General features: G+C 42.8%; 1 protein-coding gene across 3 annotated transcripts in view; it reads left to right on the forward strand.

Moving 5' to 3' along the window:
• Nucleotides 1-261: 261 nt before the first annotated feature.
• The window catches only part of ripor2 (RHO family interacting cell polarization regulator 2), a 67,566-nt gene continuing 51,251 nt past the window's right edge, over nt 262-16,576 (forward strand). The window contains exon 1 of one of the 3 annotated variants that reach the window (XM_006787855.3): nt 262-355. In XM_006787855.3, coding sequence (XP_006787918.2) covers nt 295-355 — 61 coding nt within the window. In that variant the 5' untranslated portion in view covers nt 262-294. Of the gene's footprint in view, nt 356-7,246; nt 7,658-16,576 lie in introns of those variants that run through there. The other 2 variants (XM_087835063.1, XM_006787854.3) reach the window with 2 other exon arrangements.

The following is a 16,576-nucleotide window of genomic DNA, read 5'->3' on the forward strand; positions in this document are numbered from 1 at the left end:
GCCACAGCATGAGTACCGCCATCTCTGCGGTGCCAGCCGGCACAGCCGGCGTGCAGCGGCTGTATTGCGGCCATTGTCTGATGCCCTCTTTGCACTCTGACAGGCACAGAAAGGCAAAGAGTGAATGAGCAAGAGAAGAGGATCCAATTGTGAAGCGGAAAGAATGACAAAATACAATAGCGGCAGGGAGAGACAGGGAGAGAGAGCACAAAAATAGAAAGTGGTGACAGCACAAAAGGAGTAGCAGGCTTCACACTGTTAAGAAGGCATCGCTTTGGATTATCCTCTGGCACAATGCATCGCAGAGTCAAGACATACAACCACATTAAGATGAAAAGATATCGATATGCTTACAGTAGGTATCTACTAGTTGTTCTCTTGCAAAGTTACTTCTGTGTGTTTTCATTACCAGCCTTGGATGTTTTCTGCCATCTCACCGAGCTTTCCTGCACACTAAACCACGCAGCGCACTAACGCAATCACAGGCTGCAGGTTTGTCCCAGTGGAAGTCGGTTTATGTGGTTTCTCTTGAATAATGTGAGAGCGGATGATACTTGCAGGATTTCAAAACTCATTTGTTGTTTTAGAAGTTCATTCACTCACATGTTCTCCTGTTTGCAGGCTGATTCATGAAGGATGCAACTCAGCAGTCTGCACTGTTTACATTGTGTTTTATGCACGAGTCATTATATCCACTCTTAGATCCAAAATACGAGTTCTTCTTCTTGGATCTCTCAGGTGATTACAACACTATGCCACTACTTTATGCTATAACATATAGATTTTCTCTATAGTTTGCATCCTTGTGGGTTTTAAAGATGTTTCAGGAAGCTGGAGCAGATGTTTTGGCCCGTGCACGTCTGCATGCATGAATATGTGCAGGCTTGGCGGCGGTTTGGTACATCATGGCCATCTTCCCTTAGCCACATGAAGCCATAATGTGCAGGACACACACTAACTCACACACGTGCACCTCCAATGAGTCAGAAAGTGCCATGGCAAATTGGATTTGCCACGCAGTGCCCTTGTTATTGTTACCCGGGTAACCAGCCACCCATTCACAGTCATCCCATTTTTTCATCTTTCTTATAGAGAGAGAGAAAAGGCCGAGGTCTGGCTAAAGAGAAAAGGAGAAGGAATGAGAGAGGTCTCCTTTCCCCCCCCTTGTGTCTTCTTTTTCTCCTCCGCTCCTCATCCTGTCTGGCTCATGCTCACATTAGTCTGTGGGAATGATCAAACGTGAGTTGGCCTGAGGACACTTTTCCACCGTCCTCCAAAAATGATGTGATATTTTTTGCCTTCACCTCATTCCCACCACCTCAGATGAATACCCATCTGTCAGGGTGCAGCAGAGGAAGTCAGGCTGACATCAAGAACTTTTTGGAGGAAAGTTTTCCCATAAGTCTCCTTGTTAAACTGATCAGTCCTGGAGCAGCACAAACTTTACTGCAAAATGCACTTTGTGTATGGCAGTTTGTGTGGTGTCAGCTTACTGTGGGTTGGGCGTATCTTCCTCTTTATTCACGTTCTTAGTATTATTGCTTGTTTGTTTATTGCTTTCAGTCGTTATTGCATTATTGAAGAGCTTCTCAGTTAGTGTTATATCAGCAGTTGTTATGCACTGACACCAGATCACAGTTTGGAAATCTTTCACGAGAAAAGCCTGCAAGATGTTTTATCAGCAGCATGTTTGTTCCCTATTAAAATATAATCTAAAACAAGAGCTTTCTATAATTTATTTACCCCAATTAGAGCTGGTTAACATTTCTTTTAGAAAGTAATTTTTACACTAATAATAGCAATAATTTGCTAAATTACAGCAATTACAGCACAACTCACAGCCACATCAAGTGTGTTGTGAAAAAATCGTCAGAAGGGAACTTGTTGTGTAACAAGCATTGCTATTTTGCAAAATATTTGTCCTCAAAAAATGCCCGACGGAATAGATGGAGTCGACATCAAGCAACGATGAGCTGGTCCTGATGTCCCTGAAACAGGAAAAAGAAGAAACTGAGATTCTGGGTTCATCTAATTCTCACTAGCAGACAGCAGCAGGGAGAATTTCATGGTTTGATCCAGGAGTTGAAGCTGGATCACGACTGCTATCGTACATATTTCAGGACGTCAGTGAGGCAGTTTGAGCTCTCGTTGGCAGAGTTGGGACCACATCTGAGGAGGAAGAGAAATCATTTCAGGGAGGCGATTGACCTGAGTCAGCATCTAACTGTGTGTCTGAGGTAAAATAGTATCATTTTACTATTTGTATGTCACTGTATATTCAATACCTGTGCACGTTTTGAGCAACAAGCTGTCACATTGCCAAATATAGTGATCTGATTGGTCAGATCTGTTTATGGTCATACGTGAGAGTGAAAAATATTTTTGACTCATTAAATTTTCACTCAGATTTAACACATCTGGTGTGCAAAGGCCTTTTCTCTAGTGAGAAAAGTAACTCACAGAAGTAACTTTTTATTTAGCTGGCATGTTGATTACATGTCCAGGCTTTAACTCATTGCATTTCCTTCATTACATAACCAGCAACAGGCTCGTCAGCTTCCCTCAGAGCAACAGCTAGAAGCTAGCCAAAACTGCTTCAGAGACACAGTCATTCTTGTATTTAACTATTACTGGATTCATTCGACTTGTATGCAGCCGTGTGGAATGTGAGTAACAGTAACAGACCAGTAACAGCTTTCTTGAACAGCAAAACAAACACGTTAAGCTTCTCGCTACAGAAAAAGTTGTTTGCGTATGTGGTGTATGCATCAATGGTCCTAACCAGGCTGAACAAAATACCAGAATCTCCAGAAGGAAAGTAAAACTGACCTAAATGCTAACTAAAGGTCTGCAATATAAAGGAATTTATAACATTAATGTTATCATCTTTGCCAGAGAAGCATTTAAATGACTGAAACTGGTATAAAAAGACAAAAAAAAATGGCGTGCATCCATTAAATCTGTCAGTGCAAGCGTCTCAGTGGCCTTTTAAACTTGTGGCCACAGAGACCAGTCACAGCTTTTAATGCTAGCTCAGGGACGATAACAATATAGAAACACATACTTGGTGATGCACTCTGTTGGAGTCTCCCCATCAGTCCATAAACGTTATTGGTGCAGTTTGTCTTTAATGCAAGAGCTCAGTTGTCAAGCGCCACAGAATTAGCATGGATGCTAAAGAGCTGCTGCTTTCATGCTAATAACTGATATTTTAAGCCGTGGTAACAGGCAACATACTGATGCATATTTTCAGGGCCAGCAGAGCGGCTGTGTAGGAGGCTGAAACCGCCTATTCAGCCTTCTGGGATACTCATCATCTGGCTCGATTCAGATGCCAAAGAGCTCCATTGTTTGACCCCATTCAAACGGCACCATTGTACAGAGCCGGTCTGATTGTGCGACAGTTACAACTGTGTATGTGTGTTTTTGTGTTCACTTGTCTGTTTGTGTTTTGTTTTGGTGGTATTGTGTGTGTGTGTGTGTTCAGTTGTATCATATGTGTGTAAGAGTCATTTGTGCGTATGCGTGGTGTTGTGTATTTGCATTTCCCGAAGCAGGGGCTTTTTCTCTGGTGGTCAGAACAAATAGCCGGCCATTGAAATGCAGCAGGGCAAACGCTGACCCCATTTTCCGGCGCTGCAGGCCGGCAACAGTTCACGGTCGCAGAAAGAGAGAGAAGAGAAGCTCCTATATTTTCTGACATCTGCATGTACCATTTTTGCATTGAATAAAGTGAGCCTCGATTTAAGGGAAAAACAACAACAACAATGTTTTGCACATAATGATGACACAGTCAACAGCAGAACCAGCTCGTTATAGGAGTGCACAGATGGGAGTGGGATGAGTCTGCATAAGACAGTGGGCTTTGCTTTGCATGTGTCACTGTGTTTTCTGTTTACTTGCCTGCCTGACCAGTGACTCTAGCTCCCTGCGACACAGAGCAGCGAGTCAAAATGTCACTGCTGTTAGCTGTGAAGCAGCAGCCTGGTTGGCGAGCATTAATTATGATCCGTCACTTAGCCCGACACTCAAGTTTAACTTGCAAGGAGACAGTGTGGTTCTTGTCGCGTTAATCAAAGAGAAAGATCTTTGCAGTGATTCAGAAGAAGCCTTTCAGATTGCTCTCATGCACAGTTTTCATCAACATACAGTTACTTAAAATTCTTACTCTTCATTTTATTTGTTTGCCGTTTCTCTGAGCATTGCACACTCTGACCTTGGGTGAATTTGCAGGGAAGACTGTGGCACCTGAATGTTGCAGACCTACAAACTATGAAAACATCTGCTTTAAAGAGGTGCTGATATTTACTGGTGCTCAACCTGGATGCTTCCTTACCTCTTAATTCCTATGGAAGCAGCTGACTGCTCTGCATGGAAATGTGGACCCTCAATAAATATAAAGCAATAATTCTGAGTAAAATACAACTAAAATATATCAAATCAAAGGCTTATTTATTCAAATAATTAATTGTAAAGGAAAACATGCTTGGTATGAACTGAATGTATATTTAGTAAAATTCATTTGAAATGTAATTTACATTGTATTTACTTAATACAATTACATAGAAAATTTAATGTAATTGAATTGGTTAAAATCAGATTTTGGGGAAATTGAAGGACTTCATCTTTGGGTTTTGAGTTGGCCAGTTTTAGCCATCTTCACAGATTCTGTGTTGCTTCAGATTGGCAGATAAGATTTGAACACATCTCTAACAAACAAACCGAAGACACAATCTGTTCCTCTTATCGACCTCATACAAACAGGAAATACTCTCATAAAGCGAGCCTTTCTCTCAACCCAAAGACGTGCTTAAAAATACTCTTTGGTCTCACATTCTTTGCGCGTCCTTTTGCGATGTGTCCGGATTGTCTGGACTAGCCCCAGTGAAAATGAGTTTATTCCCTCAAGCTTTGGCCTTGAAGGGAGCCAGCGGCTGGGGAGAGGAAGTCTGAAGGAAAAGTGATAATGAACTGACTTGAGGCCTACTTTCTATTTTGGTTTGAAATTGGTTTGTCTAAATGGGGTGAGTCAGAGAAACTGCTTTCTGGCTGATGTAGGCACAGAGTGAGAAAGAGGAAGAAAGTTCTGTGTCTGCCTGCTTTTAAAAAAACAAACCGTTTTCATCTAAGAATAAATTAAAGGTCAAAAAGACACAAAGCGCTGCATGTTAGCAGTAATTTAGGAGTGGACATGAAATGCTTGGAAGAGGCTGGTAAAGGGCCTCCTGGGGATGGACCAAAGCTTTTTTAAAAGCTGGAAGAAAACTACTTCAGACTTATAAAGTGCACTAGAGAGTTTGTCATTATGCAACACAACATGACAGGACTCCAAAAATATATCCAAGCCGTTCTACATGCTTTTGTTTTTCTCTAAAACAGCACAACACATGAGTTCAGTGCCAGCCTGTGCTGTTTAACCCCCTTTATTTCTATTTAGGTCAAGCAGCTAAACATTAGACTACCTGACAAGATTTCCTACAGTTGTAAAGACTTATTTACCTTAATTCCTCCAGGAGCATGGCATAAAAACTATTCAGTAACAAGGACTCAAACGCCAAATCCAGGTGGCAAACATTTAGTGAGAGTAAAGCACCAATTTGGTTTGGAGAAAGCCTCACTGAGGATCCACAGCAGCTCCTGAGCTTGATACCTTTGAGAGAAGGTGACAGCTGCAGCTAAAGGAGGGAATAAGAATAAACGGGTGCGTGGGGCGAGTGATTATATATGTATGACCAGTAGGGTAGTGGGGTCTGGTCCAGCTCCTGAAATTCTGATAAATTCAAAATAAATACACTTGTGAGTAATTTATATCTATTTAAAAACCTGTCCATGAAGCATTGGGCTTTACTTTGTTAATCTCTTTAAATGATTTGTTTCTTGCTGATACCTGCAGACTGAGGATGTCCAGTTGAGGTCAGATGCTCATTTTGGGGTTTTGGGCTTTTAGTGATTTCTTCTGCTTATGCCAGAAATTTGTTGATGGTCACCATAAGTATTTATCTTATATTTCTACTGTATTTCTCATCTGCTGTTTTTGCTATTTGTTTTTAATTGTTTTTTGTATTATAATGTTTCTAACCAATTAAACTTTGAAACTTGAAAATTTTCCACCCGATTCTTTTTTTTAAGTCAATTAAAGACGTATGCTGTTTATTCATCTTATCCTGGAAAAACAACAGCTCAAGGAAAACATTAAAAACCCAAAATTACCACTACATTCATACCTGTGATGAGTGGAGGTGAACGCACAGCTGTATGGTCAATAAGTACCACAGTATCAATGCACAGACTTGGACAGGTGCTAGTATCACAGTAGACTCTAATTCTTGTTCCACCTGAGACATTTACAATGAGCATTACATTTGTTTCTGTTTTCTTATAGAAAGACATTAAAACCTTGGCGACACCCTGTCTATAAATGCATGATTATATGGAACAGATGACAGAGACCAGGATTAATATCCAGTCCAAAGATAAATTACTCACTTTTTAGATGCATCACTCAAGTCAAGCATTGCTTCTAAAGAGAAATCTTGTACTAAACAATTGTGTACTGTACTAAAAGTTGACTGAATACTTTAACGCTGAGATTGAAAGAATCCAGAGGCTTTTACGCTGTTTTAAAGCATATTTGTAAAGGCCAGAAATCTCTGTTTGCGCTTCCTAAACACAGATTTCAAGTGTGTGACTCAGTGTAGTCTTGAGCAAAAGACTGAAATATAAAAACTACTATTATGCGAGAGGTTCTCCCACTCTGTCTGAATCTAAATCTGTCTCTTTCAGAGCAGGTGAGCGTGCTTATTTGCTGCATGAGCAGCTCGGTGGAGGCTTTCAGCAACAGCAGATGACAACAGACTTTACCGGCTCTGCCAAGGCCTCCTCACAGCGGGCCACAAAAAAGGAAAAAAAAAAATAGAGGGAGCGATCAGTGTGGTCCCACGAGTGAGCTGTGAAGGAATGACAAGCAGAGCCAGCTTCATGTCTCACACACCATGTCAAACACAAACACACACACACACACACAGGGTGTGTTTTCACACCCTCTTTGCATGTCCTTGCTGGCTTAAAATAAAGAATCTAATTATTCTGGTTAAATCACCAGGCGCTTGAGCTGACTCATTGTGGAGAGCCATAATGTGCATATGGACACACACACACATGAAGAAACACATGTACACACTACTGATCCTCCCCATGCTGTACGCTCGCACACATGCGCACAGTTACTCATACAAGTGCTCTCCAACCGGCGCGCTCTCACTTCAGCCTTGCACAGGATGTTATGAAATCAGCACTGTTGCTGAAACTTGGTGAAGGTCGCTGGGAGTCCTCTCTCTCACCCACACACACACACTTCACCTGGCACTTACGCACTCGTTCTCGTGCGGAGAGCTGAAGCTCAGCTCAGTCCCTGTCCCCTCCTGCTTGCGCGAGGAGCCTGCCGGCGATCGGACTGTCGCCTGTAGCGAAGAGGCCGGGCCGGCGTCTATTCAATTTTTGCAGCCTTCTTGCTCTCTCTCTCTGAGGCTGAAGGAAGACAAGAGGGAGAGAAGAAGAGAAAGAAGAGGAGGAATAGTGATGGCCGTGACCGACATTGCAGAGGACGACCTGGATGAGATGATGCGCGAAGAAGCGGAGGACGTCTTCTACGAGGATGGTAGGATTGCCAAGAGTCAAATGTGAAGTGTTTGAAAGCGGGCGTGGGTTTACAGGTGGGCTGCAGGGCCGAGACAGCTGCACCAGCGCTGCGGCGCGGTCAGACTGGTTGATTTGTGAGTTGTGGTTACGATCAGGGTTAAAGAAAGGGTAAAAATGATGGTTGAAGGGCGCCCCAGAGGGCTCTCCCCAGCTGTGTAGGTGGCGTTGTCAACGGCACGGTTGAGTAGCCTCTCCTAAACACAGAGATGGAAAATGAGTAACCTCGAGATAAATAGATTTGTCTCAGTGAAATAAAAAATCACGGTCAGTGTAATGAATGCTTCAGCTGTGTCTCGAGTTTCCCTTCATCACAGGCGCTCTGTGCAGTTGTTTTTTTAATCGATTTCAAACTTTTACCCTTTTTAGAAAGCCGAGAGGAGCAGTGCCCTCTGCAGCGTGTGGGGGCGTTCTTGTATAACAAGCAGATGTTTTTAACAAGCATTATTCTCCACAAGAAAATCTCTTGTTTGTTTTTGGGTGGGGTGGGGATGTTTGCTATTTTAAAACAAAGTGTAATCATAACCTGAGGTGAGCTGGATGCTGGAAGAGTGATGAGCAACAAAGTGCAGCAGAACTTTACTGATGATTATTCATGAGAAGGTGAGAAACGTGTCAGCTCGGGTAGTAACTGTTGGAAAAGTAATCTCCAGTATCAGCACTGAGACGACACAATACCAGATATCGATGCTTTATAGTTTCATGTGCATCTCATGACACTTTTTGTCTTTAATGTGCCCGCGTCTATTTAAAGGAACAGCTCGGTATTTTGCAAAAAGCTATTCTTCTGTTTCTTGCATGAAAAAAAAATGTTACTTTTTTAAAAACATATGCTTCATTCCCACAAATGCTGTGATGGTTCTGGTGCAGAATCCTGAACTAGTTTTCAGGCCCTGTAGCTCAGGAGATGGAGTGGGTGGTCCACTAAATGGGAGGAAACACCGACCTTCCCATCCTGTAGTCTGAACACAGACGTAACCATGGGCAAGATTCTACACTCTGCTCCGATTCATCCATCAAAGCTTGACTGTGTGAGTTTTAGGTTGAAAGCACTTAGGCAGGGAAAAAATGGCTTGTGTGAATGTGACGGATTGAGGCGTGCAGGAAGAAAGTGTTTGGAGTGCTCAAATAGAGTATGAAAAGCACTATAAGAACAAGTCCATTTATCATTTCCATCACAAAAAGGCTGGGTCCAGAGCAGGAACCAGTGATATCATAAAGCGGCTACTGCAAAAATGTAAATGATGCAGAACCTGCAGATTTTGTTGGCCATGAATGCAACTTCTGCTACGTAACACCAGGTTCTCAAACCTGTTGCAATGTAGGCTGGCCAAGGCAGAAGTGGCTCTGCAACATTATTTGCACCGACAGCGGGAAAAAAGTGTACTTTTGACAGTCTTTACGCTAAGATAAGCTCATCAGACGATGGTGTTTCTTAAAATCTAGATCCTGGCAAGAAAACAAAACACATACTTCCCAAAAACTGTCCCTTTAATTCCAATGAAACTGTTTCCCTTCCTCGTTTTGATAAGCACATCCCTGCATCAGTGGCAAAATGGTCGATTACTCTCGTTCACAGAGGCAAACGCCTCACATCAGAGCTTTACAAGTGCTCTCCCATGTTTTGTGTTTACACTGGCTTTTCTTAGCAGTTAAATTACACACTAACTGATTGGATTACACACACTAACACCAGGCCTTTGATACATTAATACATTTATCTTTAGGGTCCGCGCAGGCTTAAAAAGGCTCTGCTGCAGCTTGTCAGATGGCGAGTGGACGGGGCGGAGGAGGATATTCCGAGTTATTTCGTCATTTGGTGTGCGACGTATGTAAATGCCTCCACTGACCCACTTCTGACTGATACTCACCGATGGTAATGTGACGTTCCCTTTGAACAGCGCTGCCAGGAGGTACACATGACTCTGTGCAACAAAGCAGCCAATCACAGCACACGGATTCATGTGCCGCTTGGCCAGCAGGCATGAGTGTGTTTATTCATAGACTCAGAGGAAGGTTGCACAATACGGATCACTAATATTTTCTGTTCTAATTAACTCTTTGGATTAGCGATGGGCTTATTCTGTTGTTTTGTGTGTGTGTGTGTGTGTGTGTGTGTGTTTCATTTTTATTGGTGCCAAATGCAAATTTATTACAATTGTCCTATTTTCCTTCTCAGTCAAATCACAGTTAGTGAACCATTTGCATATCTTTCACATCTTTCCTATGCACACATCAGCGTTGTGTTGAATGTGCTCAGCGTAAAGTGCGTGACATGGTTTTGCAGGCTTGTAACGGCGCTCGACACCACAAGGGGTCAAACGGCGAATTCAGGGGGAAAGTAGGAGTTACATTTCTCAAAGCATGAGAAAGACCTTTTTCCTCCTGTAACGTTAAACCTTAATCCTAACCACAATGCAGGAAATAAGATTCGAAGAAGAAATCTGACAAAACACTGGCAAAATTCTTCTTTCTTGGCTCCAGATATGAAGCCTGCTTTCATTCTGTTTCAGTCTAAAAATAAGTGTCCATTCATTTAGAAATAGCTGAGAATTACAAGCATGAAACTCATCACTGTCATCGCTTTGTGGAGTCTAATGAAAAGCATGGTGTGGTGTCTTAAACGCACAGATAAAAGCCAGATGAAGGAAGTAACAGACATCACAGCCCTCGCTACAACAGCTATAACAATGCCCCAATGTGGCACTGAACTCAGAATTGCCTTATAAAAAAGGGAGTGTATGTGAAGTTTTGTTAGCTCTGCGCTTCACAGACGTTTCTGCCTCTGTGCTGAGCTGAATTATGACTAAAGGAGTGCTACTTTTAGCCTGGCAGCAGAAATGTCAGAGTGCCTGAACATAGCAGATACATAGCGACACACACGCACACACTCTCTCTCCTCCTTTTCCTGCCTCTCCTCCCCACTCACACACACTCTGTGACTCCAGTTCAGGTCGCATGAATTAACAAAAAGCCTCGGTTAGCTTTGCTCACAGGAACAATGTGTTTCAAAGTACTCTGCCAAAAAGCAGCTGCTTTGTAGGGACGTGATAAGTGTGCTCACAGTGTGCAGATCGGCACATGTTGACCAGATTATACCCACTGTATTCATGAATGTTAAGCTTAGTCCTTACTTACGTGGCTAGTTTGTCTTCTGTAAATCACTTTGTGATAGCTGTCTGTGAAAGATGCTACATAAAGTATGCAAAACTAAATTCTGCGTTTCTGAGTCGGAACACGTGAGAAAGTGTCATGTGCAGGTCTCTTCGCAGATGTTTACAGTGAGATTAAACCTTTGGACTAACTTCACAGATATTATCGTTGCCACTTATTTTATTTGTTACCCCCCCCGTGTTTATTTGTGATACAGAAGTGGCTGAAATGTGCAATCACAAAAATCAACATTAGGAGTTTTAGAGGCGTTTTTTCACTTCTGTTTAATGTGTCGCAGTATTAGTAGAGAGAAATTTCTCAATCGCCCATTTAAAGAAAGCAGCTACTGCATGAACAGCTATCGCACGTGCGTATTTATGTATAATGATTCAAACAGAGTCACGCTCATGAGTCCATGCATAATCACCTCTGCATGAACTCCCACCGGACCTGAACGTTTCTGCTTAAAGCTCAAAGAAACTACAGTGAAACATCTTAAGTGGTTTTACACAGAGGCTAAGAAACAGTGGGTCCACTTTATACCCTTATCACCTTTTTCTATACCCCACCACACACACACCCACATTCACACACACATGCGCAATCTCCCTTTTTGAAGCCTCTCTGAAAAACAGAAAATTAGATTGCATCAGTAAAAGTGAACAGTAGCTTCTTTGAGACCAGAATAAACTCTTTAACTCCTTCTTTTCCTGTCATGTGAAGTCCAGAGAGTGATTATTGGTCTACTTCTGTGGCTGTGTGCAAAAGCAAAGTAGAACAGAGCGGCACGTCTCAAACGGGAGCATAGCAGGACAGTAAAAATACAGTTGAGCGCTGGATCGATGGCGCCATGGATGGAGTAATGTGTTGGTGTTTGGTATTTAAATAAACCAGTGTTTGACTAACTGGGTCAGCACAGAAAGCATGAAGAGAGGCTTTCAGTCACAAGTGAGGAGGGTTGTCGGTATCAGGGAGGCCTCAGAGCACCTTGAGTTTAAGTTTGGAGAACCACAAAGGAAGTAACTCCTTCAAAATATCTAAATCTGTGAAAAAGTTCTTGCTCTCGTGCAGGAATGTTTTTGCATTGTTCCTGCTTCTTGCACAACAGGATTCATCCCTACCCTGACTGCAGACTGCTAATTACATGACAAAACCACTAATTGCTGACCTCACCAGCTATTGTTTGTTTGTTTGTTTTAAGGCAGTGCAGTTTTTGAAAGCTGCCCGAAGCACAGTGGATTCTGCAGAATTTCACCGAGGTGAGGCTGAGATGTGCGATTAAAGGCAGGTGGAGCTTTGAGCGATAGCGTGAAGTGGCACCACCTCTGAAAGCGTTTACACCTTTGATGTAGTGTTTAAGCCTCCACTCTTTTAAGCCTTTGCCAGGGGGGCTTTTCTTTAAGGTTTGCAGCTAATCAACACCTGAGATTTTAAGGATGAACAAATAAATAGGAGCATGACTCGACACGTAGGCTTCTCTTAAAGGAACAATGTCTCAAGCCCCAGAATTGGGGACTCATTTCCATTGTACAGGAATTTCTCCTGCAACAGGAGGCAGCAGTGGAAGAGCTGCATTCCTTTGGTAATAAGGACACCGTGAAAAGACAGCTGGACACAGGTGAAAACACTTTTATCCACTGTAAAAGTTGAGGGTTGTGTGTTTTATGCAGCATTAGCTGAATGCACCTCATTGTAATGCGGATAAGCAACAATATGAGAGTCAGAGGTTTATTACCACACAGCCACATGCTTAATTTCATTTCACAAAGTCATAATCAAATCACAGCTTCACATATGAGTACTGATGAGCTCTTATTATGTTATCATTCTGATGACATGAAATCTATCTCGCTTCCACGGTACAAGCTTTTATCTCTTTGCCCTGAGGGTGAGATGAGTGATGCACCCCCACAACACGAGCGCGCACACTTAACACGAGCCATTAGCATAACATACAGAGCTCCAGGAGAAGGCTGTAAGACTAGAAGCCTGGTCGGATTTCATAAATCCATTTTTCCCCTCTTAGCCTCTTGTCTGTACTTGCCTTGTGCAGCAGAGGAAACCAAATCCTTCCCCGCTGACATTGTGCCCGATGACAGTGGATCACGACCAATGAGTGGGGAGCAAAGAGGATATTGAGCCATGATAGCGCAGTGACTAAAGCTGACTTCAGTTTTAGATAGTTAGCAAATTTTACGTCATTTAAATCAGCACTACACTAGTGCATCAAGTGTTTTTATGATCTACCCCACTTTGTAGAAAGAATAAGATGCCGATAAAATACTGAGTGGTTCCAAGTGCTTGTGCGATGAGAGAAAACGAGACTGCAGAGAACAAGACCGAAAACTTCTGCAACATATAATGCGCTGCACTTAGAGTCTGAACTCTTTGTTGCATTGGAAATCCTTTAAGCCCATTTTAGATGTGAAAAACAGCTGTGCAGTCAAACCTGACTCAGTTAATGACTAGCTTTGTTTGTCAGAACTTGCTCAACTATTTGTTAATGCAAATGTCTAATCAGCCAATCACATGGTGGCAGCTGAGTGCATTTAGGCATATAGGCATGTTCAAGAGGAGCTGCTGAAATTCAAACTGAGTATCAGACTGGGGCAGAAATTTAAATGCAAAACAGATGGCTGCATCTCCCTGAGCATCCTTTTCAAAGGGAGTTTTTCCTTCCCACTGTCACCAAGTGCGTGCTCCTATGAGACTCATCTCATTCCTGGAGTTTTACCAATCATTTTTCTAGCGATTAGCATCAACCCTTAGCAACCACAAACCAACTGGTCGGGAAAGGTGGTTTTGGAGCTAACATTAGCTGCTCTCTTTAAATGCCCTCCTTTGCCCTGCTTGTGGCAGGTCTGAGTGAATCACTGCAGCTTAGTGCTCTGGTTTAGCTGTACAAACTGAACACTTGATATGTAAGTAACATTTGTTCAGGCCTGTTTAGATAGATTTTTATTATTTGGCTCATGTAAGACAATAATACATATTTTTTAGGTCAAGTCTTTTCGGATGTTCTGATTTCCTCTATGGTTGTTGTTGGTGCTCTTACGTTATGGCTTTGGCATTTACTATTTTGTTATGCTAGTTAAAGTCACCACTACCGTGGAAGTTGAGAATGTTTTTGACTTAAAGCACTTTTTTCAAAATGTTTACACACAATATTATCATTTTATCATGGCACCATAATTGTGTAGTGCAAAATCTGATATCTGGGCTAAAGCTTGTCTTGCCAGAGCTTGTTTAAGGCAGTATTTCTGGAGAAATTACACAAGGAATCTCAGTATTTGGTATGATTGTTGCTTATATCGTCTGGCACTAAAATTATATTTGTTTTTGCTTCCCTTTTACTCTTCTTTATAGCATCAGAATCTGTGGCACTGGGGTTTAGCAGACAATACTGTCTTAATAATGGAAACCCTCATACCTGTGACTCACTTCACTGTTAAAGTGTGTAAGCTGCAATTGAAAATCACACCATGATTATATCAGACTTAGATGAAGAGCTTTCCCCGCAGCGAAAACAGAGAGTTCAGTCGGACAGCACGGTGGTCAGACCAGGCAGTAATTTGGCCGATGTTTGTTGCTGTCTGTCAGCTTGAGCTGAACTTTTATGGGACATAAAGAGACACTCACCCCTCCCATGACTGCCAATCACAAACTGGTTTGTCAGGGATGCTATCAATGGAAATGCATATCTGTTATCAGAGCGAGTACGACAGGGGGAGCGGGCTGAGCTCGAGAATGTTGTGAACTAAGTCGCCCCGCCGTCAGACACACACATGCACTGAGCCATTCCTGTTTGAAAACTGCCTTGAAAATTCACACACTGGCAGTCCACCCACACACAAAACCTCCAGTGTGTGGCCACAGATGTCGTCTCTGTCCACAGGGATGCAACACGCTAACAGACTAACGTGACAGCCCTGCAGTTCATGCGTCAGCGGCCACTCTGTGTTGGGGAAAGCTCTGACCTGAGGGGACCTAGTGTAGCTGGCATATTACTGCTCTGCTCTACATCTCCCCTCTTCCTGCTTCTGACAGTTGGCTTCACTGACCTACTTTAGCCAGAAGCCTACAACTATTATTACTATTATTATTTTCTGCAGCTCTCACTGAACGAGAGGCGAGAGAAAAATTAAAAGAGCAACAAAAACAAAGGGGACGTTTAATGGTGCAACATTCAGTAAGCCAGATGATGCAAGAGCAGAAATCTTTCTCTCTCTGCAGACATATCTCAGCCTTTTTTTTGCTCACTGATATTTGCACGTGGTTTATATGAAAGGCGGCAGTTTCACCTTTCGGTTTACAGTTCTCATGCGGTTACCATGGCAGTGTGTGCTGTGGTCAGCACTGGGCGTGCGAGGTTTACACTTAGTGGTTTGGAACTACTCTCACAGTGAGGTAACCCTGTTTAGAGCATGGAGCGTAGCAGGCCACCCATGGCTCTTCACAGAACAGATTAGCGCCTCTTATTTGGCACTGGGTCAGAGTGCATGTAATTTAAATGGACAAGCCACCAGTGAGGGTTAAGCACAAGCATAAATCCTGAGAAAGTTACCTGGATCTTGCAGAGTTCTCTTTGCAGGTATGCCACCCATCAGGAAGAAGAAGTACAAGCTCACATCCACACCTAAGGCCCATTTAGACTCACCAGCTGACCTAACATGAACATCGGCTGGACTGTGGAGGTGGGGGGGATCAGGAGCACCTGCAGAAAACCCATGCAGCTGCAGGAAGCACCTGCAATCATCCAAAAAGGCTCCAGAGGACAAGGAGGTTTGAAACTAGAAACTTCTTGCTGTTAGGCGACAATGTTAACCGAAGTGGCATCATTCCACAGCAACATTTCACTATAAATAACAAATTCCAAACTAAAACAGTTCAAAATGTATTTTAATAAAACGAATTCACCACTTACAGACGTGTTTTAAAGCCAGTCAGTCACATTTCTTAACCATTTCTAAAGATGGTTATGTGGTAGTGTCTGCTAAAACCAGTAAGGAGCCTCGCTGCTGAATTCTTTTTCATTTGTGGAGCTTTTTAAATCTATACAGAGTCAGAAACATGCTCTATAACACACATCCACGCCTTGTCAGGTTACTCTGACTGTGAGTTGGATGATATTGTTGACACACACATGCATGGGATGCCTCCAAGCCCCAGAGGGGCCAGGAGTCTACCTGCAACAGCCAAGCTGTCATTACAGACCAAAGCAGACAGGAGCCATGGAGCCATGCAGTACACGGCCTGTAATTGATTCACCTCTGTACAGTACGTCTGACTCAGAGAGACGTACTGAATAATAGGCAGCTTTGTACAAACTTATAGCAGCTTTAAATAAACTTTATTCACAGTAGTGATGATACTTGTCAAAAATAAAGAACAAGATTGTGTTTTAAATAGATTTTATCATATATTTATGTGTGTGTAGAAGACATTGAAAATGAGGTATGGGTCCCTCTGATGGGATGCAACCAGTCGCCAAGCCACCCTTGGCCGAGCATATCCCCAGCATGTCGTACAGTAGAACAGATCCAGAAAGACGTGCACTACTCTGGCAGTGCAGAGCTGTGCATAGTCCTGCTGGAACAGCCACAAGAACTGCACAGGAACAGGTTGGAGCACCTCGTTTTGGTGCCTTTGTCCACTTGGATTTCCACCGAGATTCAGACCAGAGATGATTCTCTTATTCACATGAATGCCAGCATCCAGTGTGTCAATA

The sequence above is a fragment of the Neolamprologus brichardi genome, chromosome 22 (assembly GCF_056152115.1).
Source record: "Neolamprologus brichardi isolate AB-2024 chromosome 22, ASM5615211v1, whole genome shotgun sequence".
Classification (NCBI taxonomy): domain Eukaryota; kingdom Metazoa; phylum Chordata; class Actinopteri; order Cichliformes; family Cichlidae; genus Neolamprologus; species Neolamprologus brichardi.